Raw genomic sequence first — 24,820 nt, forward strand, 5'->3', positions numbered from 1 at the left:
ACCTCACTTGTTTCTATAAAGGTTCTGTCTCCAAATACAGCTGTGTCCTGAGTTTGTCAGGGATATAGCTTCAATATATGAGCTTTTTGGTGACCACAGTTCAACCCATTCATCAGTGTAGATGTCTTTTCCTGGGTTGCTTATAGTGGTAAGCCTGATTGCCGAGACAGCTGACCCACCACACCACTTCCTGTGGGCCCAAAGGTGCGCCTTCCATTTTTTCCTCAGTCCCCAGAGAAGTCCTGGAGCCTCACTCACCCTGCCAAGGGACTGTCTAGGTTTCAGAAAAGCTGTCATCCTTCCATACATGGGATTCTCTGAGCTTTCATTTTAAACTATATGTATATGCTAAGACAGGATCTTACAAGCTCCAACTCATAGAGTTCCACCTGCCTCTGCCTTCCAAGGGTTGGCAGTTAACATTTTCAAAAGTCATGATTTTTTTTTAAACTTCCAATTTTTAGATTGTTAAAGTAGAAAAATAAAAGACACTGAAGTTTAAGGCACATGGAGTGTGGGGCAGGGTAGAGGATGGAGGAATGAGTCTGCAGTGCTTTTAAAATGGCTTTAAATCTTTTGTTTGGTGCCATAAAACTAAGTATGTCTGCTTTTCTATAAACTTTTATTGTGAATTTTTAAATAATTTTATATAATTGTAAATTATAAAATTCAAACAAAAATCTTTCCCAGTCCATATAATTCAAAATATGGTAATCCCTGCATAGCATGTTAAACTCTTGAGATGCACGGGGATGCAGTCTCTCTGGAACTGGGACTGCTGACTAGGTCTCTGTATGGAAGAGGAGTAGATGAAAAGGTACCCAAGTGCTCCCCACCACTCCCACAGCCACTGTTCTTTCTACCTGCTGGATGGGTGTGGCCCCCTCCCCGAGGGAAAACATACTGTGTTGCAGGGGCTTACAGGTGCTACTGCAGAACTGCAGCTCTTGTGTGAGATGCACCCTGACTCTGGCATGATGGTAACCTATTAAAAATACTCTCTCTTTAAAGCAATTCAGCTTTGATATAGCTGAAGAAGCATCTAAAGTCTGCCTGGCTCATCTTTTCACATACCAGGATTTTGATATGGGAACTCTTGGACTAGCTTACGTGGGTTCTCCCAGAGCAAACAGTCACGGAGGGGTTTGCCCGAAAGGTACGTCTCATTTGCACTGTCGTGACACTGAGCGAGATGAAAGAGAAAGGCGATAGGTTATGTGTCAGAGGCAACTGTTTTTTGTTCTTTTTCCTTTAGCTTACTACAGCCCAGGTGGGAAGAAAAACATCTATTTGAACAGTGGTTTGACTAGTACAAAAAATTATGGTAAAACCATCCTTACAAAGGTACGTTCCTTGATATTTTTTAAATGAACTTTATTTAAAAATGTTTTTATGTGTGTGTGTGTATGTGTGTGCACGTGTGCACAGGTGTGTACAGCATGGGTCCTTACAGACACCAGGAGAGGCTGTTGGTACTGCTGGAGCTGGAGGTGTTACTAGGTGGTCATGAGCGGTCTAAGTGGTGCTGGGAATTGAACATGCAGCCTCTGCAAGAGCAGCAAGTGCTTTTAACCACTGAGCCATCTCTCCAGCCTGTGTTTTTGTTTTTTGTTTGGGAGTGCGTTGCATTAGAATCTGAGTTACATATTTATACTGGTATCTTTTAAAAAAGTAGTCCCTACTTGGTTGATCTTGTGACTGGATGTGTCTGTCCTTTTGTATTTGAGGGCATTGCTCTGCTGTCTACTTGCATTCATATGCTGTTAGAAGAAATAGGAGTCTTTAGTCTCTCTGATCTTTTGTTTTTCCCTAAGAGATTTTTATATCTTGTTTTAGGTCTGGAGATGTAGCTCAGTAGAGCCCTTGCCTAGCATGTAGCATATAAAACCTGGGACAGTGATGCACATTTACAGCCCCAGCTTGGGGATAGGGTAGAGGCAGGATCACAGCATTTCAAGATTGCTCTCAGCTCCATACTAAGTTCAAGGCCAGTTTGGGATACTTGAGACCTGTCTCAAAACACAGAACAAAACAAAAAACCTTGTTTCTGTGTAGATGCATCCTGTTCTTCCAGAGGACCTGAGTTTGGTTCCCAGCACCAGGGATCCGACACCCCCTTCTGGCCTCCCCACACAGCGTACACATAACTAAGATAAATCTTTTTTTTTTTTTTAAATTAGCATAACATTTCCTTTTTTCCCCCTCCTTTGTGAGGGCAGATAGATCCTTCTAGATCTAGATACTTTGTCTTTGTGCAGAATGTTTATTTTTTGTTTGGTGTGTTTTTGATGAGACAGAGTCTCACTTGAGTTTGAGCTTCTCCTGCATCAGTCACCCAAGTGCTGGGATTGCAGGCCTATAGCAACAGCCTGGTGTGAAAGCATTCTTTTCTTTTTTTAATTGAATTTTATTGAGCTCTACATTTTTCTCTGCTCCCCTCCTTGCCTCTCCCCTCCCCTTCAACCCTCTCCCAAGGTCCCCATGCTCCCAATTTACTTAGGAGATCTTGTCTTTTTCTACTTCCCATATAGATTAGATCTATATATGTCTCTTTTAGGGTCCTTATTGTTGTCTAGGTTCTCTGGAATTGTGATTTGTAGGCTGGTTTCCTTTGCTTTATGAAAAAACCACTTTTGAGTGAGTACATATGATAATCTTTCTGGGTCTGGGTTACCTCACTCAAAATAATGTTTAGCTCCGTCCATTTGCCTGCAAATTTCAAGGTGTCGTTATTTTTTTCTGCTGTGTAGTACTTTATTGTGTAAATGTACTACATTTTCCTTATCCATTCTTTGGTTGAAGGGCATATAGGTTGTTTCCAGGTTCTGGCTATGACAAACAAAGCTGCTATGAATATAGCTGAGCACATGTCCTTGTGGCACCATTGAGCAACCTTTGGATATATACCCAAAAGTAGTATTGCTGGGTCTTGAGGTTGTTTCTTAATTTTCTGAGAAATAACCATACTGATATCCAAAGGGGCTGTACCAGCCAGCACTCACTCCCACCAGCAATGCAGAAGTGCTCCCTTTACCCCACGTCCTCTCCAGCATAAGTTGTCATCAGTGTTTTTGATCTTGGCCATTCTTACAGGTTTAAGATGGAACCTCAGAGTTGTTTTGATTTGCATTTCTCTGATGACTAAGGATGTTGAGCATTTCCTTAAGTGTCTTTCAACCATTTTAGATTCCTCTGTTGAGAGTTCTCTGTTTAAGTCTGTACTCTATTTTTTTTTTATAGGATTATTTGTTCTTGTGCTATTTTCTAGATAACTTCTCTGTATGTGTTCTTCATCCTCCACTCTGTGTGTTACTCAAGTGGCCTTAATCTCCTGGGCCAGTGTAGCCTTCCTCTGCCTTGCCTCCTGAGTAACTAACTGGGACAGTAGGTGGGCCCAGGTATCTGTTCTGTTCTGTTTGGGAATTAATTAAACCAGATATTTGATTATTTGATCTCCTAGAGTAAATTATCTGTTGTTTCTCTTTCTTTCTTTTTGTTTCTTTGTGTGCATATGTGTGTGTGTGGTTTTTCGTCTATATACTTACCTACCTATTATATATACAATATTTTGTCTGCATGTGTGCCTTCAGGCCAGAAGAGGGCACCAGATTTATAGATTGTTGTGAGCCACCATGTGGTTGCTGGGACTTGAACTCATTTTTTTTTTTTTTTTTTTTTTTTTTTGGGTTTTTCGAGACAAGGTTTCTCTGTGGTTTTGGAGCTTGTCCTGGAACTAGCTCTTGTAGACCAGGCTGGTCTCGAACTCACAGAGATCCGCCTGCCTCTGCCTCCCGAGTGCTGGGATTAAAGGCGTGCGCCACCACCGCCCGGCTTGAACTCATTCTTAATGCTTTCTCCGGTTTCCCGTTTGTTTTCTTGCTTCCTACATTGTGCCTTTAACTTTCTCTTCAGCTCTTTTTTCATTGGTGTTGCCTTTTTGGGGGGTTACAATAGCCTTTTTGTTCTGTAGCTCCTTTCTGTTCTATGCTTGCAGTATTGGCTTTTAAAAAAAACCTCATGTAATTTTTCTTCAGTTTTAAAAATTTTGTTAGCATCTGTCACCTATTGCCCTCTGTCCTTGTTTTTTGTCCTTGAAAGGTCATGTCTTCTGTATTTCTGAAGGAGCAGTAAGTGTAGTGTTTCTTTTTGTACGGAATCATTGTTACTGTTTTCAACTCCTGAGAAGTGTGGAAGGCATGGAACAGTTGAGGCAGAGTTGTTGGTTGCCAAGCTTGGGAGTCTGAGTTGGATCGCTGACCCCACATGGTGTCAGGAGAGAACTGACTCTTGCAGGGCTGACTTCAAGTACTGAGAGACTGCCACTATTGTCGAGAGATGGAAACATAAATCAGACAGGTCTGGGGGAACCTTCCTTTACCCCTCTTTCCCTGTCTATGCTTGTGGCAGTCGGAGGTCAGCTCTGTGGTTTCTGAGGCTTCATATGTGTGCGTGAGTTTATGTGCGTGAGGAGCCTGCATATTTGATCTGGAACTGGAATTACAGTTGTTGGAATTGAATTCTGCAAGTGTAATAAGCACTCTTAACACCGAGCCATGCTCTCCCCCTGTTACATTTATTGGGGCCAGGGAGATGGCTTAGCAGGTAAAGATGCTATGCAAAACTGCCCCGACCTCCCATATTTACTGTGGTCTCAGTCAGTTTCTCTCCCTCTCCCCCCCTTCTCTCTCCTCAGTCACACACACACACACACACACACACACACACACACACACACACACACACCAAATGTAAAAATTGTGTTTGATGGGTATATGTGGGCGTGGACCACTTACGGGAGTCATTCTGCTTCCATTTGATCTGATAAATGTAGCATGGGCCAAACTGGCAAAAGTAGATGATGGTTACATATTCTCTTTGCCTAATTCTTAAGGAAGCTGACCTGGTTACAACTCATGAATTGGGACACAATTTTGGAGCAGAACACGATCCTGATGGGCTAGCAGAATGTGCCCCAAGTGAGGACCAGGGAGGAAAGTACGTTATGTACCCCATAGCTGTGAGTGGTGACCATGAGAACAATAAGGTATGTGTGCTCTGATCTTCTCTAGTGGTGGGGAAGAAGGCTATGTGATGTTACTAGACTGGGGCTTGGGGAAGTATCCTTTCCTCAATGTTTTTCTTACAGGTGGAACTGTCAGATGCAGTAGGAACTTAATGTCATTGGGCAGTTTTATCAAGGTTAAGCACATGCAAATTTGGGTTCATTATGAAAGTTACAGTAGTGACTTTTGTGCAGGTCCTGCTTTTGAGGGTGTTTGGTTCAGCCTTAAAACGACCTGACCACTTTATTTACTATTTGTTACTCGTTTCACTTTAGCAGTATTTCCTAGTTTGCTGTTACCAGCCTCTCTCGTGAGTTTTCTTGATAATCATTTTTTTTATTAGGTGAAAAGGACTGTAGGACAGAAATGAGGTGGTTCTTTCATTTCACCCGGACAAACGGCCCTGTTTGCTACTAGATGGGCCAACGAGCAGGTGCCCTGAAGTGCTGTGCACAGTGATGTTACTGGAAAGAAAGAAGGGATGCTGAGGGTCCCCGAAGAAAGAGAGGTTGTAGGTAAAGATGCAAACAGAAGACTAGGATTTAGAGATTGGGGTCAGAGGCAGTGGCAGGCTGATCTCTGTGTGCTCAGTGCTGTCTAGGTGCTGGAGCCCCATTGCTTGAAAGTCTAACTGCGAATGAAGAGGTATTCTTCTAGCTGTGGGGGTGTAGGTCCTGATCTAAGTTAAGATCACTAGCCATTTTGACCTGTGGAGTATGGTGGGGTACTCCTTTAACCCCAGCTCTTGAGAGAGGCAGATGTATCTGAGTTTAAGGCTGTGCTGGTCTAGATAGGGAGCTCCAGCCCTGAGCCACACAATCTGGACCCTCCTCTTAAAACAAAAGCCCTAGCCATTTTGTATCAAATAAAGGGAAACAGTGTTGCAGCATCTTTCCAGAGTTTGTGCTCTGACACCAGTGAGAGTGGAAGAGAGTCAAGACAACTCCTGAGAGGCCTCTATGCTGGGTCCAGTTTGTATTCATTTTATACTCTTAATAAAGTGGTTCTTGACCTTCTAATGCTGCAACCCTTCAATACAGTCCTTCAGGTTGTAGTGACCCCCAACTGTAAAATTATTTTCGTTACTACTTTATAACTGTAATTTTGCTATGGCTATGGATCATAATGTAAATATCTAATATGTAGGATATCTGATAGCTATCCCAAAGGGGTCTCAGTCCATAGGTTGAGAACCACTCCTTTAAAATCACAAGGTGGGGTCGGGAAGCAGCAAGGTTTTCCAGAGGTGCAGGTAACAATCAGCAGTGGGCCATTGCTTCAGCTATTTCTCTAGGTAATTCTGTTCCAGGGCAGTGACCACTTGACATAATAGCTCAGTGGTTGCATTGATGGTGACTTCACAGTTAGTATTTGTCTGTAAAGAAGCACAGACCTACTTGGGAATGAATTTCATCTTGCTCTTTTCGATTCTCATGACCCTTTTTCCTCTTAAGATGTTTTCAAACTGCAGTAAACAATCCATCTACAAAACCATAGAAAGTAAGGCTCAGGAGTGCTTTCAGGAGCGCAGCACCAAGGTGTGTGGTAACTCCAGGGTGGATGAAGGAGAAGAGTGTGATCCGGGCATCCTGTACCTGAACAACGACACCTGCTGCAATAGTGACTGCACGCTCAAGCCTGGTGTGCAGTGCAGGTGAGAAGTGTCCTAAAGAGAGAATGGGGGTGGGTAATGAGGGTCCAGATGACAGGACATTGTGATTAGGCACTTGAACCTGTGTGCGTGCAGGCGCAGTACTTTATGGAAAATATTTAAACCTGTGTGTTTTTTTTTCTTTGATCTTTAACCTTGCTTGCATGACCATTGACACAGCATTCCCTTTTGTGTTTTTTTTTTTATTAATTTTTTGAGACATGGTCTCATTATATAACCCTGGCTGACCTTAACTTCTATATATAGGTAGACCAGGCTAGCATGGACTCACAGAGATCCACCTACCTTTGCCTCCCTAGTGCTTAAGATTTATTTTTTTAAAATCAAGCTTGGTAGTAACTGCCTTTATTAGCTATCTCAGTGGAGTTTAAGAATTTTTTTAAAGTCAGTAATGGTGTGGCATGCCTTTAATCTCAGTACTTGAAAGGCAGAGGGAGGCAGATCTTTTGTGTGTTCAAATCCAGCCTGGTGTACATAGTGAGCTCCAGGACAGCCAAAGCTACACAATGAGACCCCATCTGGGGAAAAAAAATCTTCTAAAACAAAAAAGTTGATTCAGCAAGGTTACTCATGGCTATGTCTTTTATGGCAGCAAAATACTGGAACAATCCAAGATGGTAATAATAGGATACAAATTGTTATTGTGTATCCATGTAATAGAATGCTGTAGAGTACTGTTTAATGATATTAAGCAGATTCCAGATTGGTAGGTACTTAATTATTTTTTAGGTGCCTGATGGACCATTATTTTTTTGAATTATCTATCTGTATATTGTAGGTTCTAGTAGGGAGTGGAATGGGACTCAGGCTGCTTTGTTTCATAACCACTGGTGCATCCCTGGCTTTTTTCTTAACTAGCTAGTGAAAACCAAGAATACAAAAAGGTGATTGCTGTGTGTACTATTTCTTGCTGAGGCGCAGCATCGATGTTGCCTTTCCCATGTCAGAAGGGACACACGCAGTGCAGATGGCTCCAGAGGGGTCAGGAAGTGTAATAGTGACTTGGCCCTGGGGTCTTGCTTCAGTGTTCGGTCACTAACACAACCATAGCCTTAGATGTTAGGCTGTCATTGCACTGAATGGTGTTTGTCTGTTCTTCCATAGTGATAGGAACAGTCCTTGCTGTAAAAATTGTCAGTTTGAGACAGCCCAGAAGAAGTGCCAGGAGGCTATTAATGCTACTTGCAAAGGCGTGTCTTACTGCACAGGTATGTGTTTCTGTTGCTTCTCCAGGTATCCTGTAGTGTGTGAACATGTATTTGAAAATCAGGGTCAAGTTTCCTTCAGGTCAAAGTAGTGCCCTGAGCCCTTGCTGTTGGCTAGTGCCTGGCAACTGCTATGCCCTGGGAACTGTTGACCTGGACTGAGTTTTATTTGGTGTTTGCCTCCAGGGAATAGCAGTGAGTGCCCCCCACCAGGAGATGCGGAAGATGACACTGTGTGCTTGGACCTTGGCAAGTGCAAGGCTGGAAAATGCATTCCCTTCTGCAAGAGAGAGCAGGAGCTGGAGTCATGTGCGTGCATCGGTGAGTGGTTTCTGAGTCCTGTAGCTGGAGAGCTTCCGTTTTTTTGTCTGTTGCTCCCTGCTGCTCATCAGAGTGGGGGAACCAAACAAGTGAATGAGGAAAGCAAGACACACTAGTGTCTGATGACAGGTATCTCTGTGTTCAGATCCTGGCTCCCCACCAACCTGTGTTCCCACTCCATTTCAGACCTGTGGCAGGCAGGCAGGGAGGCAGGCTTGAGGGTAGATTGGGAAGGCATTGGAGGGCAGGGGAACTGACTGTCCTCCCCCCTTACATGCCATAAAAAGCACAAAGGCAGCAGTAGCTCTGTTCCCATGCAGGAAACGCTTGGACTTAACCAAAGCCATTCTAGGATCTAAGTCCAGTAGGTGGGATTTTCAGAATTGTGTGTGTGTGTGCGCACACACACGCATCTACAATCAAAAGACCCCTTGAGGGATCAGTTCTCACCTCAAACCATATAAATCTCAGGAATCAAACTCAGGTTTTCAAGTTGGCAGCCAGTGCCTTTACCTACTTTGCCCCCTAGGTGGAACTTTTGATGATGCCATCAAGGCCTGCTACACTCTCGCCCCTGTTTGGGAAGGCTGGGAAAGCAGCCTTTTTAGTGCTTCACAGTTCTCCTTGGGTTCCCATGTTCTTATTTTTGGAATCACTAGGCCTGAAGGGAGGCTTAAGGACATCCAGGGCCTGGCTAGACTTCAAATTCCACTCCACTGTGGACCTGGTAGATTGATGACAGTTCCATATAGAGATGTCACCATTAAATCATGAGGCTGGGAACTCATTCATGCACTGGACTGAGCGGTTCCTCCTGGTGGGTTACTGTAAGAACAGCAGGTGCTGGTGTGCAACTCAGCAACAGAGAACCTGCTTAGCATGCATGCACGTAGCCCTTGGTTTGAGCCACAGCACTTCAGCAAATAATTGAGTGAATGACAGCAGGCTTGCAGTGCCTTGGAAAGACAGTCTCAGTAAACCTTTGCTTGCCTTGTGTTCTACTTGGCTTTCTTCCTGAAGATAAACTTAGATTGCCCCCTAGAGCAAGTTCAGACTGGAGGGTAAACTTTTCAAGCTGGGTGTCTACAGTTCACCTGGTACTGAGTGTTGACTTAGCCCAGGTGGTGTCACGTCCAGGCTGCGGTGCTCATGTCACTCACTGGCAGTCACTCAGCCCCACACCACAGGTAGACAGTTTGTTGCAGCTACATTGGCCCAGGGCAGGATAGGCTTTACACTGAGGAGTCAGAGAAGGAAACTGATAGGGAGCTAGGAATGCTGGGCCAGAGGGACACATTTGCAAGAACATTATGCAGGTTTGGACAGAGAGGACACTGTCATTTTTAATCAGACTTTTCTATTCAGAATCTCACTTTGTGCTCACTCTGTAGACCAGGCCAGCCGTGTAGTCAGAGATGCCCGCCTCTGATCCCCAACTGCTGGGATTAAAGGTGTGTGTTACCACACCCAGCTAATAATTATTTGAACTTGAAAGCCGAGGAATTATGAATTCAGAAGCGATTTCAGCCTATTTTCTTCTCATGGTTCTGTACCTGGATCCCAAGCCATCACATCTGCCATGAGATGAACCCTCAGCCTTGGGTAGTACCAGCTTTTCACATCTAGGAGTGAGCTCAGAGTCTGGGAGTCGAGAAAGCCTGTGGTGGACTCTTGTCAGCCACGTGTTTCTCTTTCAGACACTGACAACTCATGCAAAGTGTGCTGCAGGAACCTCTCTGGCCCCTGTGTGCCCTATGTCGATGCAGAGCAGAAGAACTTATTTTTGAGAAAAGGGAAGCCCTGTACAGTGGGGTTTTGCGACATGAATGTAAGTATTATGTTCCAACTTTTCTGTACTGTGGGAGTCTGTCCTGCTGTGGAATTCTGCATCTGCAGAGAGCACAGGGTCTGAGTGAGGCAACCTAAGCAGCCTTGGTCCTTGTTCCTCAGTGCTACAGACTCAGACACAGCTTGAGCACTCTTGTAGTCTGCTTCCATTGTCCCGGCCAGGAAATCAGGGCTCTGTCTGAAGCTAGCTGCCTGCCCTCCAGCCTGCTCTCACATGGAGTTCCAGGCCAGCCGGGGTTACTACCAAGATCTGCTCTCAAATAACACGTGAGCTTCCTCCCCAGGTCTTCTGTCTCTGAGCTCAGTTTTAAACTCCAGTGACCCTAGAACACCTGCCCACTTCCTCTGTGGGCATTCAATGAAAGCAGGCACTGGTCAGGAAGATCAAAAGGGAGCATCTGCGTTTGGATTGTTTGTGATTGCAAAATCAAGTACTAAGCATAGAAAGCCGTCCTCTCCACCATGCATATAATCGTTATTCTAACAGGTACTCCTAGATGACAGTTTTCTTGAGCCTTATGGTTATTCTGAGAGTGAACTTTTAGGTTGGGTATGGCAACAGACTCCTTCTTAGCCATTAAGAAAATAGACAAGCCCAGTTCTGAAATACACAGGACACCCTGTCTGAGCACCCTCATCCCCACCAATGCACCAGATATCCTAAGGGACTAATTGTGAAAGTGCTAACTACCCACCTCCTTTCTCGGGTGTCTTCATATTGGAATTATCCTGTGTTCAAGGTGGGCCACCCAGTGAAGTTACTTCTATGCCCATTGTCTTTCTGAGGCTTCATTAGTTCTAAATGTGTTTGGGATAGCACAGTATGTTTTCTCTTTACAGGGCAAATGTGAAAAACGAGTACAGGATGTAATTGAGCGATTTTGGGATTTCATTGACCAATTGAGCATCAACACTTTCGGTAAGTGAAATATTTTCTGTATTATTTACCAAGAGCTGAGTTGATTTCCATGGCAACTCAGGCGTGGTGCAGAATTTGTGCTGTGATCCTATGACAGAAGACATATTTGTTATGAAGTAACTCTGTTGAGGGTTAGAAAGATGGCTCAGGGTTAACAACACTGGTTATTCTTCCAGAGGATCTGAGTTCAATTCCCAGCACCCATGTGGTGGTTCATAATTATCTGAAATGCCAGTTCTAGGGAATCCAACATCCTTTTCTGACCTTTCAGGGCACTGCATTCATATGTGCACAGACATATGTACAGGCAGAATACATCGAAGTAGTGGTTAGAAGCTGGGCATGGTAGCACATGCCTTTAATCCTAGCTCTTGGGAGGCAGGAGGACTTCTTGAGTTTGAGTACAGCCTGGTCAACAAAGTGAGTTCCAGGAAAGCCAGGGCTGTTAAACATGGAAACCCTGTCCTGAAAAACCATACACACACAAATATTTAAAAAATGCTTTGTTGGCTAAGACAAAACTCACTCATCCATCCTGTGTATCTTGCATGCGTGAGTTTTCAGAGTGGTCCAACTGAACTTGGTTTAGTCTTGTGATCCTATTTGAGCTATTTACCAGTAGGTCTCAGGTTTTGCAGAAGGCAAAACTCCCTAGAATTCTAATATAAAACCTAAGCATGGTGTGCTGTGTCTCTTTGGCACTGTGGACACAGGAAGCAGGCATAATACTCTCTAGTTCCTTCACTCCCAAACACAGCCTGACCATGATACTCAAGAGTGTTTGGTAGTAGACTTGTGGGGTATGTGGTTGAGACGTTCACTGTTTGGAATTGTTCACAGGAAAGTTTTTGGCAGACAACATCGTAGGGTCCGTCCTGGTTTTCTCCTTGATATTCTGGATTCCTTTCAGCATTCTTGTCCACTGTGTGGTAAGTGATCAAACATTTTACAGAGATGTCGAGCAGCTCCAGGTTGAAAGATAGATGTGAGTGGTGCCAGTGCTGTCGTGTTCTGTGACAGAACCTTGGAGCCTGCCTGACGATCTTTGAACTGAATGGGAGCTGGATACTTAGCTCAGCTAGTAGAGGGCTTCTGGAGCTTGCCCAGGGTGTGTGTTCCTCCCCAGTACTGAGTAAACTAGGGCATGCACTCAGGAGGACCAAGAGCTCCATAGTGACCTCAGTCGGCATGAGACATCTGCTGCCAGACCCATGCTCTTTCCCAGGACCTAGATGGTGGAAGGAGAGAATTGACTCCCCAAGTGGTCCTCCTCCCTCCTCAGGCATGTCTTAGCTTGTAGGCTATGGCTCACTCACACACAACATACAGTTTTTAAAGTGTGTGTGTATTCTTAAACACAGGAGAGCATTTAGCTGGCCTTGCCTGTGACGTACAGTCAACAGGAGCACTGTTTTGGCTGGCTTATAGGGGAACAAGTACAAACACTGCAGACATTCCCCATGTGCTGTGTAGATTGTTGACAGACTGTTGACAGTCTCGTCTTCACAAATAAGTTAACAGTTACATGTTAAATTAGACTTTGTCGTTAAAACTCCAGGCACTTTATACATTTTGAGTTTTAAAAAATTTACCTTGCGGGCTGGAGAGATGGCTCAGTGGTTAAGAGCTGCTCTTCCAGAGGTCCTGAGTTCAATTTCCACCAACCACTTGATGGCTCACAACCATCCGTAATGAGATCTGGTGCCCTCTTCTGGCGTGAGGGCGTACATGGAGGCTGAATGTTGTATACATAATAAATATATAAATAAATCTTTAAAAAAACAATTTACCTTGCATGAATAGGGAGTAGGTGCCTTACAGGTGAAAGATGAGTCTTGGTGTCTGAAGCTCTCAGTGCCTCCTGACTCCTGCAGTGTGGAAGGCACTGGGCACTTTTACTGAGGCAGAGATGCTGTTGTAGCGATGGACTTGAGGGTTTGTTAGAAGATGCATCTCAGGACAGCAGTCGCATCCCTCCCCAGGGCTGCTGCAACGTTGAGCAGATTTTGTGTTCACTGAAAGGTGTACGTGTGGGCTATGAAGCTGATCTTGGTGGTTTGTTTCTAGCCACAGAATGCATTCATGTCACCAGACATTAAGTTCTGGCCCAATTCTTGGTGCTGCCTTTCCCTTTGTCAGTTAGCATTCAGCCTCCTACAGAAACACAGTGTGGGGATCAAGATTCGGTTCTCTAAAAGAGTCAGGACCGAGGGAGGCCACGAACCTTAGCCTTTGCCAACTGTCCCAATGCACAGGCATGTGGATATGGGCTGATTGTGTTGCACACAAACCCACTTGTCCTTCTACCCACAGTGTAAGACGTCTTTGAGAGCAGGACTTAAAGCCCCTCCTCTATGCGCCCTCGCCGCTGTTGTGTAGAGCAGCACTTCTTTCCTGGGAGCTGAAGTGCGTTCTCAGCTAGCGAACCTGTCCCTGGGGGTTCTTTGTGGCAGTGTGTGGAGGGGTGGCAGGTAAAACAAGGCCTCACGTGCTGGGCCACTGCCCCAGTGCTGAGCCGTACCCCTGCTGCCCTGCCCTGCAGTAGAAGGTCTGCCTTGGAGTAGTGGACAGGAAGCAGTACTGCTTGAGGGTTGGGTTCCTAGTTTTAATGACATTTTTACTTCCTGTTCCTTATAGGATAAGAAACTGGACAAACAGTATGAATCCCTGTCTCTGTTTCACCACAGTGTAAGTACACACAGAAAACCAGAGCAGGCCTCAGCTCTTCCCTCCCGGGAAGGATTGGGTGTTGAGTGGTCCTGAGAAAGTGACTTAGTCACAGGTGTGGAAAGCTGAGAGGAACCCTGGTCTCCCAAAAAACAGGTGCTGGCCCAGCCTCTCATGGATCTTGGTAGACACAAGGTGTGGGAGCCTCGCCTGGCCCCTGAGCGCCGCCCAGGGCTACTGTGGGGGAAGGTAACAAGGTAACATTGACCTTTGACTCATTTGGACCATGCCTTTCCAGAACATTGAGATGCTGAGCAGCATGGATTCGGCGTCTGTTCGCATCATCAAGCCTTTTCCTGCACCCCAGACTCCAGGTCGTCTGCAGCCCCTGCAGCCGGCCTCCATGATGCCGCCAGTGTCTGCGGCTCCCAAACTGGACCACCAGAGGATGGACACCATCCAGGAAGACCCCAGCACAGACTCGCATGTGGACGACGATGGCTTTGAGAAGGACCCCTTCCCCAACAGCAGCGCAGCTGCCAAGTCCTTTGAGGACCTCACAGACCACCCAGTCACCAGGAGTGAGAAGGCGGCTTCCTTTAAGCTGCAGCGCCAGAACCGAGTTGACAGCAAGGAGACAGAGTGCTAGTGAGGAGCCTCGCCCTGCTCCGGGACATACATGCGCAGATGCTCTAAGAGCTGACCTAAACCAAACAATGCCCCCAGGAACACGCAAGCAACCTAGCAGATGCTGGTCATACGACATGACCTTCACATGACATCCTGTGTAGGTGTAGGCCTTTTGAAGGGGTGAGGTAAATCTGGCTCATTTCAGGTTTGGGTTTTTTTTATAATCTAAAATCTCCTTTGTGCAAAAACAGAAACTAAGGCTGGAGTCCTTGGTGACAGCGCTGACCACCTGCAGTCTGTCTCTCTGTACACTGTAATGGGTGCCTGGCCACAGTTCTTAGTGAGGGTAACTGGAACAAACAGACTTATCTCTTTGCCTTTAAGTAAAAGCAGAGGAACCTGGTTATATGTACATTGTCCTCTAACGTGGCCTGTCTTGGCACTGGAACACTTAGGACCATACTGACTTAAGGATGGTCCTGTCCAAGATGAAGACTCGAGCTTCAGGTGAGGTCTGCAGTAACAGCCACGTGCGCGTAGAGATGGCCTACAAAGTGTTAGAAGACAATTCAATATTGAGCTGCAGAGTTGGCCCCATCTGTTATGAGCTCTGTACTCCAGTCCCAGGGGATCAGATGCCCTCTTCTGACCTCTGCGGCACCAGGCAGACACGTGGTGCACAGACATGCAGGCAAAATACTCACATAAAATAAAAAGAAATTTCGGTATCCACGAATCCTATCCTGCCTCAACCCCCAATGGGAAGGATGTGGCTGCTGTGTCAGCTCCTGAGTGAGCAGGCGCTCTTACAGGCCACCGGGGGCTGCCACTCTCCACCTGGGGCCCAGCCCCAGCAAGTAGGTCCTCACACGACCTCTGGCTCTAGTGCGTCAGGATCCTGGGTGCTCTGTACTTACCGTGTGAAGGATGAAAGCCATTAGCCTGGATTCTGGTTTCTATAAAGTCTACTTACAAAAGCTTTTGTTCTAAGAATCGAAATGTGCTCACCAGCCAACACGTTTTAACCAAGATAACTTGTAATCTCTGAGGACAACTAACCAGACCTGTGCCATGTCTCTCCGAGGATGTCTGTTACACTAATACTTGAACGTGTACCTTGTGGTATTTGCTCTTAACTAGCCATGGTAGCCTTATATTTGAGGATTTGCTATAAGGTGAGTACGGTGTGTGGGTGTTTGTATGAATCAAAGTTTTGGCAGACCATAAGAAAACCATTTTTATAAAATTATGAGTTTTTAAACAAACCAAAAATGTCTTTTTTTTTTTGGCCATATACAGGATTAACAAGCTGCTCAGGGTATATTCTGTAGCTGTGGCTGTTTCAATAAATAACATTTCCCTGAAAAATAAGTTATTTACACTGCCAAACTTTAATGGGTTTTTTGATCAAAAGTCATGAATGGGGTAGGGGGCTGGAGAGATGGCCTTGTGGTTAAAGCACTGCCTGCTCTTCCATAGGATCCAGGTTCAGTTCCCAGCACCCACATGGCAGCTCACAACTGTCTAACTCCAGTTCCAGGGGATCTGGCATCCTCACACAGATATACATGCAGGCAAAACACCAGTGCATATAAAGATGTTAATCTTGAAAAAATGTTTAATTAGCTTCTAGATGTTTGTGAGTTACCAACTGGGAAGGTATCCCAGGCCGACTAATGGTCTCCGTCCCCCAGCAGACTCAGCTCGGGCTTTGCTTCCTCCACGTCCTTCCAGTAGGGAAGCAGCCATGGCAGAGAGGAGAGTTTCTTGTCCAGCAGCGGCCAGAGGTTTAAGAACAGAAACTCGTTTCCCACTGGTGATAAATGCAGGCCATCTGATAGATAGGATGAGAAGTCCTGTAAGGAGAGGAGTAACATGTCACGTGGCTTCCTGGGGTGGGCCCTTGTGTTTGTGCACAGACCAGTGACTGGGACCACAGTGGCCTCAGTTTCTGTACAGGTACAAGATGCTGCCTGTGCTCCTGTGTCCAACAGACCTGGGTCTCAGGCTTAACGAGGGCCTATGAGTCACAGTGTTAAGAAGGCGCAGGATCCTCCTAGGATGTGGGCAGGTTGGCGGTGACAAGAACTTGGACTACAATAGGAAGGCTGTGGAGAGTCTAGTCTCCCAGCACTCCTGCCTAAACCCAGGATTTACTCTGAGGAATCTTCCTTTGCCTAACCGTCGTGGAGACTGTTCAGAGAGGAGAACTCCAGTTCTAGTGGCCTTTCCCACCTGGATGGTCCCGGGTTACTACTGATCTGTCAGGAAGATGCCCTTAGTCCTGGACCTAGACTAGAAAACTTTCCTAAACTGGAAAAGGCTTGAGTAAAACTAGGCAGTGGTAGAAAATGCCCTTTCTGTACTTCCGGAGGAAAGGGTACACACATGTCATGGTGGCACAAGGAGGCCAAAGGACAGTTGGTAGGAGTTGGTGCTCTCCAACCACCAAGGAGGTGTTTGGGGTCAAGCTCAGGTCATCAGGCCTGGCAGTTAGGTGCCTTTCCCAGCTGAGCTGTCCTGCTGGCTCTAGAGCAGATTAAGCACTGAGCCTGCCATGGCCCTTCCACTTGGGGAACAAAGCTCAGTGAAGGGTGCCGAGGCCGTCTGGAGTCCCGGGGCTCCAGAGATGATGTTCTCAAGTCAGCAGCTACTGGGCATTCTGAACTGATGGTCTCTGCCTTCCAGCGCCAGTCCAGGCTGTGCTCTGTCACCTTCCAGTAAGGGAGCAGCACCACGTCCCTCTGTACAGATCAGCTGTAACGTCAGACCCTTCTGAGTGGGTTGTCCTTTGCCCGAGCATTTCAAACACCACAGCCCCGTCCCTCAGCACCACAAGGAGATGCCCCTAGAGAGCAAGCACTTTACTAAAGAATAAAAAGTAGGGAAAGACCCAGCAGACAGCTTAGCACATGCTCAGTCCCCAGCACCCACTTCCAGGGTGGAGGTGCGAAGTTCAGAAATTCAAGGTCATCCTCAGCTACAAAGCCAAGTTCCAGGCCAGCCTGGATTATGAGACCCTGTCCCAAAAGGGAGGGGCTGAAAGACCAGGAACCAGAAATGATGTGGAACCTGAAGGTGGTCGTCACTGTCCTCTCCCTAACCTGTCACTGCAGCCTTGTCTAGGTGTCAGTAGCTGGAACCAAGCCCGTGACTGGAGAGCCCGCCTTCCCTGTCAGTTTTAGTTGTGTTTCAGGCATCAGACCCGGCCTCCTTGCTGCCCAGGACTCCATGTATAAGGAAAGATGGGGCCTCATGTGGATAACGCTGCCAGAAAACTAGGTAGTGGACAGCCGCGTCCTCTGTCAGTGCACGGATGTGCGGCCGCATGCAACCTCCAGCTGCCCTCCCGAGCGCTGCACCTCACAACTTTCTCCCTGTGTATTGTTCTCAGGCTCTAGGGCAAAATAATTCAACGAGATGGCATCTCAAGCTGTGGATTTTGTTAGTCACTATATGCTGCCGTTTTATCTGAGCTCTGCTCTGCTCTTACAGGCCCAATCTCTAGCTGAGGTTCTGGTTGCCCGCCAGGCCTCTTGACTGCCCGGTCTTTTGCTCTTCATGAGAAGCATGACTGACATATATGTCTTGAGTCACGGTTTTATGTAGCCATGCACGTGTTTTATGTAGGCTGGCTCAAATGTGCTGTGAGCTAAGGTTGGCCTTGAACTCTTGACCCTTCCACCCTTGCCTCCCGCATTCTGGGATTACATGCCTGTCTGAAGAGCCCTTCCAGGAGAGCTGCACATACCTGCTTTACGTCTGTGATCCTGAAAGGACTGAGAAAACGACAGTACCTGGTTGTCCTTCTGCATCAGGGTCCACAGGTCGAGGACATCCGTCCCACAGTCTCTGGCTGCTTGTAGACATGCATTAGCATATTCACCCACAACTGCGTTCAGGCGATTTAGTTTGCACCCTGTCGGGAAAACTCCACAGTGTCACCGGCACTGATGGCAGCCTGCTTGGGGGTTATGACAGCGGCATTGGTCTGCACGGGGGAGGAGCAGCCAGCTGTATGTAGCATCTAGAAGCTTCTGAGGCACCAGGGTCGGGGTGCAGAGGCTAACCAGCTAGAGAACAGACCGCAGTGAGCTGGGTAAGGGACAAGATAGGCATGGTTAAAAAGACGTCGAGACCATGAGATGCACAGTGCTGCTGAGCCCGAGTCAGCATGCAGCCAACAGCTACTGCAGTAACGTGAGAAAAGTCTGCAGAGACTAGTCATTGCCCGATCCTGCTCCTGCACAGCTGTGCCTGCGAACACCACACGCAACCATTCTGAGGCTCTCCTAGCCTGTGACGAACATACCTATCTCATGTTTTTTTTTGGGTTTTTTGTTTTGTTTTTGTCAAGACAGGGTTTCTCTGTGTAACAGCCCTAGCTGTCCTGCAACTTGCTCTTTGGACCAGGCTGGCTTCGAACTCAGAGATCCACCTGCCTCTGCCTCCCAAGTGCTAGGATTAAAGGTGTGTGCCACCACTGCCCAGCTCATGCAGATTCTAGTACAAAATGTGCACACTTAGCCAAGCACATGCTGCCTACCTCCCAGTCTAGGATGAAGGCAGACTTCCCAGGGCATAGGGCAAGCCTGCCCATCTTGGAAGAGTTGGGAAGAACCTCAGGAGTGCAGGTGGCTAAGGGAGGGATGTGAGGTTCAGTAGGAGCCAGGCTGCCTAGCTGCAAGAGAAGACATGAACGACTCTCCTGCAAGAGAAGACATGAACGACTCTTCCCTAGTTTTTGCTGCTAATGGGTGCTGAAAGGCCATTATTGTGTCCCGGTCAAACCCGTCCTCTGGATCCAAGCAGCTGAGACAAGAGTCCATAGTACACCTCTCCAGTCCAGCAGCTGGAAAAGGGGGTCACCTGCAGAGCTTGGCTGCAGGTGCCTTCCCCATGCCCGACCCAGCTGCTGCAGCTGGCAGTGGGCCTTGTGTGCCTCTTAGTGTCTGGCAACTATACAGACAGTGGGTGCCAGGGCACCGATGCCCTCCTGACTCACACACCAGAATCCCCGCCCCACTTCATATCTAGAACAGTCTAGAATAAGACACGCGGAGTCGATCCTTTGAGTTTGTACATTGGTTGTGACAGGACCCTCAGCCCTGCATGCAGCGGTGACACGCCAAGCATGCTTGCTCACCTTTCAGGATGCATTCCTTCTCCCAGGCTGCTTCGTGCAGCGGGGGCGGGGTGATGAGGATGACTCGCTCCTGGGGGATGCCCACAGACGTCAGGTACTGCACCATGTTCCGCAAGTTCGCTCTGTACTCATCCAGTGGGACGTGCTGCTTGGGGTTCTCACCTGTTCAAGACATGCGCACCTCAGTCTGAACAGCCTGTTCAAGACATGCGCACCTCAGTCTGAACAGTCTCCAAGACAGCAAATGAGATGAATGGACTTCTGTAGCTTTTTAAATTGTTTTTTGAGAATTTTTAGCCCAGACAGGTTCTAAATTCACTAGACAGTAAGACGGGGTGGGGGTGGGGGCTCCTTTTGTAGCCCTGACAGGTGAGAACTCAAAGTGATTTTCCTGTCCCTGTCCCACCTCCCAGGTAGGTGTTGGAGTTAAAGGCCGGCACTCCCCCCGCACCCCGCCTTGGTTTTCTGGAGTGCTGGAGAGGGAACTGAACTCGGTACTGTACACCACACACCAGACAGGCAGCCTGCACACTCTTCAACATCCCCGGGCCTTTGTGGGGTCTTGTTTGTTTTTTGAGATAGGGTTTCGTGTAGCTTTGGAATACCCTCTTTAAACCAGCCTGGCTTCGAACTCACAGTGCTGAGATTAAAGGTGTGTGCCACCACTGCCAGCAGGCCTTTGTGTTTTGAGACAAGATCTTACCCCTTTTCAGGCTTAACTTGGAGCCTTCCGGTGCTCAGACCACACGCATGTGCCACCCCTCACAGGCAGGAATATATTGTTTGCAGATTTAGAGTGTAACTGAGGAACTTTTGAGCACCAAAAGACAGAGACAAGATCTCCTCCTCTTCAAACGTTACCAAAACCGCTCACAGCTCGGGCCACAGAGGCTGGCTAGGGCATTTTGAATGTCCTGGTCTCTAGGTCCTCTACCATCAGCAAGGCTGGTCTGTAGGTTGTGACATAAGACTGCCCCCGTTTAACTGGGCAGTGGTGGTGCATGACTTTAATCCCAGCACTTGGGAGGCAGAGGCAGAAGGATCTCTGGGAGTTCGAGGCCAGCCTGGTCTACAAGAACTAGTTCTGGGACAGGCCCCAAGGTAGAGAAACCCTGTCTCAAACAAAAACAAAAAGACTGCCCCAGCTTCAACCCTGCCTATCACCGACTGGTCATTTCACCTTAGTGTCCTCACTGGGGAACGAGGGGAACAGCAGCTCTGCCTCTTAGGACAGCAGTGAAAAGAGACAAGTGTGTAAAGCACAAGACTGTAGAGGCTTGCTTCCAGCCAGGCTGGCACACAAGCACCGGGTGCTCTCTGCAGACTCCATGCAAACCACAGGAAGTAAAAAGCAAAGTCACCCACGAGCCTGCCATCCAGGCCACTGCTGGAGATAGGATGTGTTCCTGGCCAGTCTTTCCCTGTACCTGTGTAATTTAAGAACAAAACAGAACAACAACAACAAAAAAAACCCCAAACAACAACAATAACAAAAAACCAGTAACAGGCCAGGCTGTGGCACAACCCTATCCCAGCACTTGAGAGGTAGAGGCAGGAGGATTAACTAGCCTTAGCTACCTAGTGAGTTTGGAGCCAGCCTGGGCTACAGGAGACCTTGTCTCTAACAAAAAGACAATGCTTTCTCGCCAGAGGGAGCACATCCCATTCCATAGACCAGCCCTCCACTGTCCACTGTACCAGCTGAGGACATCAGAGTGCAGGAACAATCAATCAAATGTCATTTCAGGTGGGCCAACAAGGCAGTTATGTGGAAAATGAGCCCTAGAGGACCCGAGCCAACTCTAACCACATCAAAGCCAAAGAAACCCCACATAGGTGAGTTCCAGGGACGCCCTGTTCTCTGGAAAACTCTCTACTAGGAGATACATATAAACACGTATTTGCTCGAGTCCAGGAAAAACAGGAATGAGCTAGAAACGCCCTTACCTTTGAGAGAGGAGTCGTTGGCACCGAAGAAGATGGTAACTGCCACTGGGGTTTCCACACTGTTCTCCTTCCTAATTAGTCTTGGGAGGATAATCTTGGCCCATCTGGTATTGTAACCTGAAAATCCACGATTCAGAACGTCACATTTTCTGAAATAAAATTGATTTAAAAAGACAGGTTATAAGTAAAGACTGGCTTCCTTGTAGTGCTTAGACCCCGCTCAATCCCCCAAACCCCTCAATAAGATATGAATTCTGTACAAGGGGCTAATTCTATGGATGTTTGTGGCCCCTCGGAGTTCATCTCAAATGGACTTCCTGATGGGTGATAATCCGGGCAAGTAGGAAATGTCAGCGATCCGCTAACAGGAGGAAACTCAGTGGTTTGGAGGATTACAGGTAGACATCCAGAAAACACGAGTGCCCCCTGATCTCACCCGGCGGCAAACTCGATTTTGCTGAACCGAGAGCCTGCCTGTGTTCCTCTAACACGCACCGAGGAGGAAAGGAGCTAACAGGCAAAACCCACTGTTTGCGTCTTCACTCCGGACCAGGCTTCCCTAGGAAGCAGCTGAGTACGATCTGGGAACCAGGAACCGTCCTCACCTGACAAGCCGGTCAGCCAGCAATGCGCCCCATCCACCCGGCTGGAAAGAAAACTGAAGAGAAAATTCGGTTACTACCCACGCAGCCAGACACAATGGCAAAGGTACGGGCTTCTTGCCTTCCTTGCTTGGGAAGGAATCTTGGGAGGGTCACTGTGGCTGCACTTGGTAGCTCTCTGGAAACGCATGGACCGAGCCAGTGACCTACATTTTACTGCGACTTAGCATTAGAGGCATTCGTTATCCAGGTTTGTCGAGTTGGGAGATGACACCGTGTTATCCCACTTCTCCACAGCTGAAAGCCAAGGAAGTCATTGCTCAACTGATTTCCCTAACAGTTGTGGCAGTCCTCTGGCAGCAACACGCCATCGCAGCTACTTACAAAAACCTAAAAAAAATGTTGCCTTTTATTAGGGAAAGCCATGTGTGAGCGTTAGAAAACCACTGGGAAGCGGTTTTCCTATCTCCGCGAAGGAAGGCACCCTGAGGAACTTCCTTAATTGGGAGTTAAACGGTTTCAGATACCGGGATTACTTTCCCGTACTGTTGAAATCATTTTGTTTTCAAACACTTGGTACAGAACCTGGGTCGCGGGAGGAAACGAGAGGTGAACTAGCGGGTTCGAAGTTCAAAGTGCCTTCAGTCAGGAACACGCAGGAGGCTTCGGGACCTCTAAGCATCCCATGCACCCCCGACGCGCAGTGAGTCACCTAAACCCTTCGTGCACCCCCGACGAGCAGCGGGCCATCTAACCCTCCGTGAACCCCACGAGCACCGGGCCGACTAAACCCTCCGTGCACCCCCGACGCGCACCGAGCCATCTAAACCCTTCGTGCACCCCGCCGCACACCGGGCCGTCTAAACCCTCTGTGCACCCCCGACGGAGCACCGAGCCATCTAAAGTCCTCCTGAAAAGACGCGGTCTCGGGCACCCGGAACGTCCACACCAGCCCGCGAAGGTGCACGGCCCGCAGAGCACGAGAGGAAACCGCACCGGGCCCACCCGACACGCGCAGACGCAACCGAGGGTGCAGTGGGTACCTGGGTGATGGAGTCCCCGAAAAGCAACACGCGAGGCCAGAGCAGAGAGCTCCCGCCAGCAACCCGCTCGCACAGCGCCATGGTGTCGGGCTCTGAACAGCCGACCCGCGCCGGATGTGGAGCCTCCGGGGGGCGGAGCCAGCCGTGGGCGGAGCCTAGCGGCTCGGGTCTTCTGTTTCTCGTGCCTGGCATTTCTGGGCCCCGTGAGTCGGTAGATGGGGCTGTCTGGGCCCACTCACCCTCTACTCCATCGCTCTGTGACCGGCGATAGCTGGGGTGCCTGGGTTCTTAGAGAAGCTCCGTGTGCCCAGCGCAGGCTGGCGGAGCTGAGACCTGCTTCAGCAGGCGCGCTCCTTCATCTCCGGCCACGACCAAGTGGGGCTCACCTCTCCTTGGTTACTGGCCTCGATGGACACAGTGAGGAGAGAACTTTGAAAGCCCGAGCTGTCCAGGGACCCTCACTCCAGTCTGCCTGATTCCAAAGCATCAAAACGGAATGTTTAGCTCTAATAAATTTTTGTATGCTATGGGGGCCCTAGACTTTTGGTATAGGTCAAAGACATGGGAATTGGGCTGTTTTGCAGATATCTCATGAAGTCAGACTTATACTTTGTTACCAGAGCGCAGGAGTATTTACACACCTACGAGGGGAGGTGCACAGGCCAGGTTACAGCTGCGCGATTCTGCGGCTTGACTGTGCGCTGAGGATGAGGCTCTAGCCAACTCCAGGAGAAAGGTGGGGACCACTGGGAGCCACCACCCGCTCCAGCCAGTACTTTAGGAAATGAGACTAACGAGCTGATCTACACATCTGTCATAAAGCTAGCTCTGAGCTGACATGTGGTTCCCATATAAAGGAGCGTCCTGAAAGCAGTGGCTTTCAACACAAACAAGGAATTCGTAAGGGTGGAGAAAGGTTTCAGACCTGTGGCACAATATTTGCTTTCAATTCAAAGCACAGGTGCGCCAGAACGAACACTGCCTTTCCTTTCCAAGTCTGCGCAGCTGCTGAATCTTAGAACTTCAGCATGTGCTGCAAACACCTGCAGGCAGAACCAATCCTCAAGAGGCGGCTCCCTGAGGACAGCTCAAGACCAACGGGTGAATTAGTCACTGGTCCAGCAGGATTCAAGCCGTCTGATGCTGAAGGAAACAGGCACCCCAGAGAAACTAAGGTATTTTACTTGAGGTAACAGAAGTAAAGTCAAGAGTATACAAAAGTTCAAGGGCCGGGGATCAAGGTAGTCAGTGCACGGGCGTCAGGGCCTCGTACAGCCGCTGGGCGGCCAGCTCCACCATTTCTCGGAGGGACTCGTCATCCTCACTTCCTTCTTCACATTCTACAACCTGGAAGTGAAAGCACAAACCTCAGCCTGGAGTCACCCGTGAACAAAGTGAACACTCTAAGCCCCGAGGCTCTGCCAGGACGCAGCCACTCCTGTGCACCCGTGGTAGGCAGTGCCCCTGACCACAGTGACTGGAGAGCCAAAGGGGTAGGGCACGAACAGACTCCCAGGCCAGAACCCCTCCATCTATCCAGCACACAGTACTCTACACAAGTTAGTCTGTGTGGCACAGATTTACGGCCATGGATGTGGTAAATTATTCTCCATCTGGTGCTAATTTGGCTTAAACTAACCATCTTCTGGTGGCCCTGCATTGCTGCTGCTACTGTTTTTTAGTCTCACTCTACAGAAAGGCTTCAAACTTGCTGAAACTCAGGCCAGACTCGTGAGCAGCGGCCGTACAGGCACGCG

At 48.0% G+C, this 24,820-nt stretch overlaps 3 protein-coding genes across 6 annotated transcripts in view; 1 reads left to right on the top strand and 2 right to left on the bottom strand.

The window, feature by feature from the left end:
* Adam17 (ADAM metallopeptidase domain 17) overlaps positions 1-15,695 on the top strand; it is a 53,429-nt gene extending 37,734 nt beyond the window's left edge. For both annotated transcript variants that reach the window (XM_057789733.1, XM_057789741.1), the window contains 11 exons: positions 1,012-1,156; positions 1,256-1,344; positions 4,892-5,044; positions 6,518-6,717; positions 7,840-7,943; positions 8,127-8,261; positions 9,959-10,089; positions 10,950-11,028; positions 11,869-11,957; positions 13,666-13,716; positions 13,994-15,695. In XM_057789733.1, coding sequence (XP_057645716.1) covers positions 1,012-1,156; positions 1,256-1,344; positions 4,892-5,044; positions 6,518-6,717; positions 7,840-7,943; positions 8,127-8,261; positions 9,959-10,089; positions 10,950-11,028; positions 11,869-11,957; positions 13,666-13,716; positions 13,994-14,344 — 1,527 coding nt within the window. In that variant the 3' untranslated portion in view covers positions 14,345-15,695. The remainder of the gene's footprint in view (positions 1-1,011; positions 1,157-1,255; positions 1,345-4,891; positions 5,045-6,517; positions 6,718-7,839; positions 7,944-8,126; positions 8,262-9,958; positions 10,090-10,949; positions 11,029-11,868; positions 11,958-13,665; positions 13,717-13,993) is intronic.
* A 4-nt stretch (positions 15,696-15,699) lies between these two features.
* Positions 15,700-24,073, bottom strand: Iah1 (isoamyl acetate hydrolyzing esterase 1 (putative)). 3 transcript variants are annotated; one of them, XM_057789778.1, is made up of 6 exons: positions 23,064-24,073; positions 22,024-22,076; positions 21,419-21,567; positions 19,472-19,633; positions 18,123-18,244; positions 15,700-16,181 (listed from the first exon to the last, which is right to left on the bottom strand). In XM_057789778.1, exons 1-6 carry the CDS (start codon positions 23,253-23,255, stop codon positions 15,999-16,001), a joined length of 861 nt encoding a protein of 286 aa, XP_057645761.1. In that variant the 5' UTR covers positions 23,256-24,073; the 3' UTR covers positions 15,700-15,998. The 3 variants fall into 3 exon arrangements, with proteins under 3 accessions (XP_057645761.1, XP_057645754.1, XP_057645769.1); XM_057789771.1 differs by having other exon boundaries at positions 15,842-16,181; positions 18,077-18,244; XM_057789786.1 differs by lacking the exons at positions 22,024-22,076; positions 23,064-24,073 and adding an exon at positions 22,606-23,034 and having other exon boundaries at positions 15,842-16,181; positions 18,077-18,244; positions 21,419-21,535.
* A 154-nt stretch (positions 24,074-24,227) lies between these two features.
* Positions 24,228-24,820, bottom strand: part of Cpsf3 (cleavage and polyadenylation specific factor 3) — a 32,055-nt gene continuing 31,462 nt past the window's right edge. Inside the window, exon 18 of the mRNA XM_057789754.1 lies at positions 24,228-24,410. Coding sequence (XP_057645737.1) covers positions 24,309-24,410 — 102 coding nt within the window. The 3' untranslated portion in view covers positions 24,228-24,308. The remainder of the gene's footprint in view (positions 24,411-24,820) is intronic.

Source organism: Chionomys nivalis, chromosome 1, assembly GCF_950005125.1.
Source record: "Chionomys nivalis chromosome 1, mChiNiv1.1, whole genome shotgun sequence".
Taxonomy (NCBI): domain Eukaryota; kingdom Metazoa; phylum Chordata; class Mammalia; order Rodentia; family Cricetidae; genus Chionomys; species Chionomys nivalis.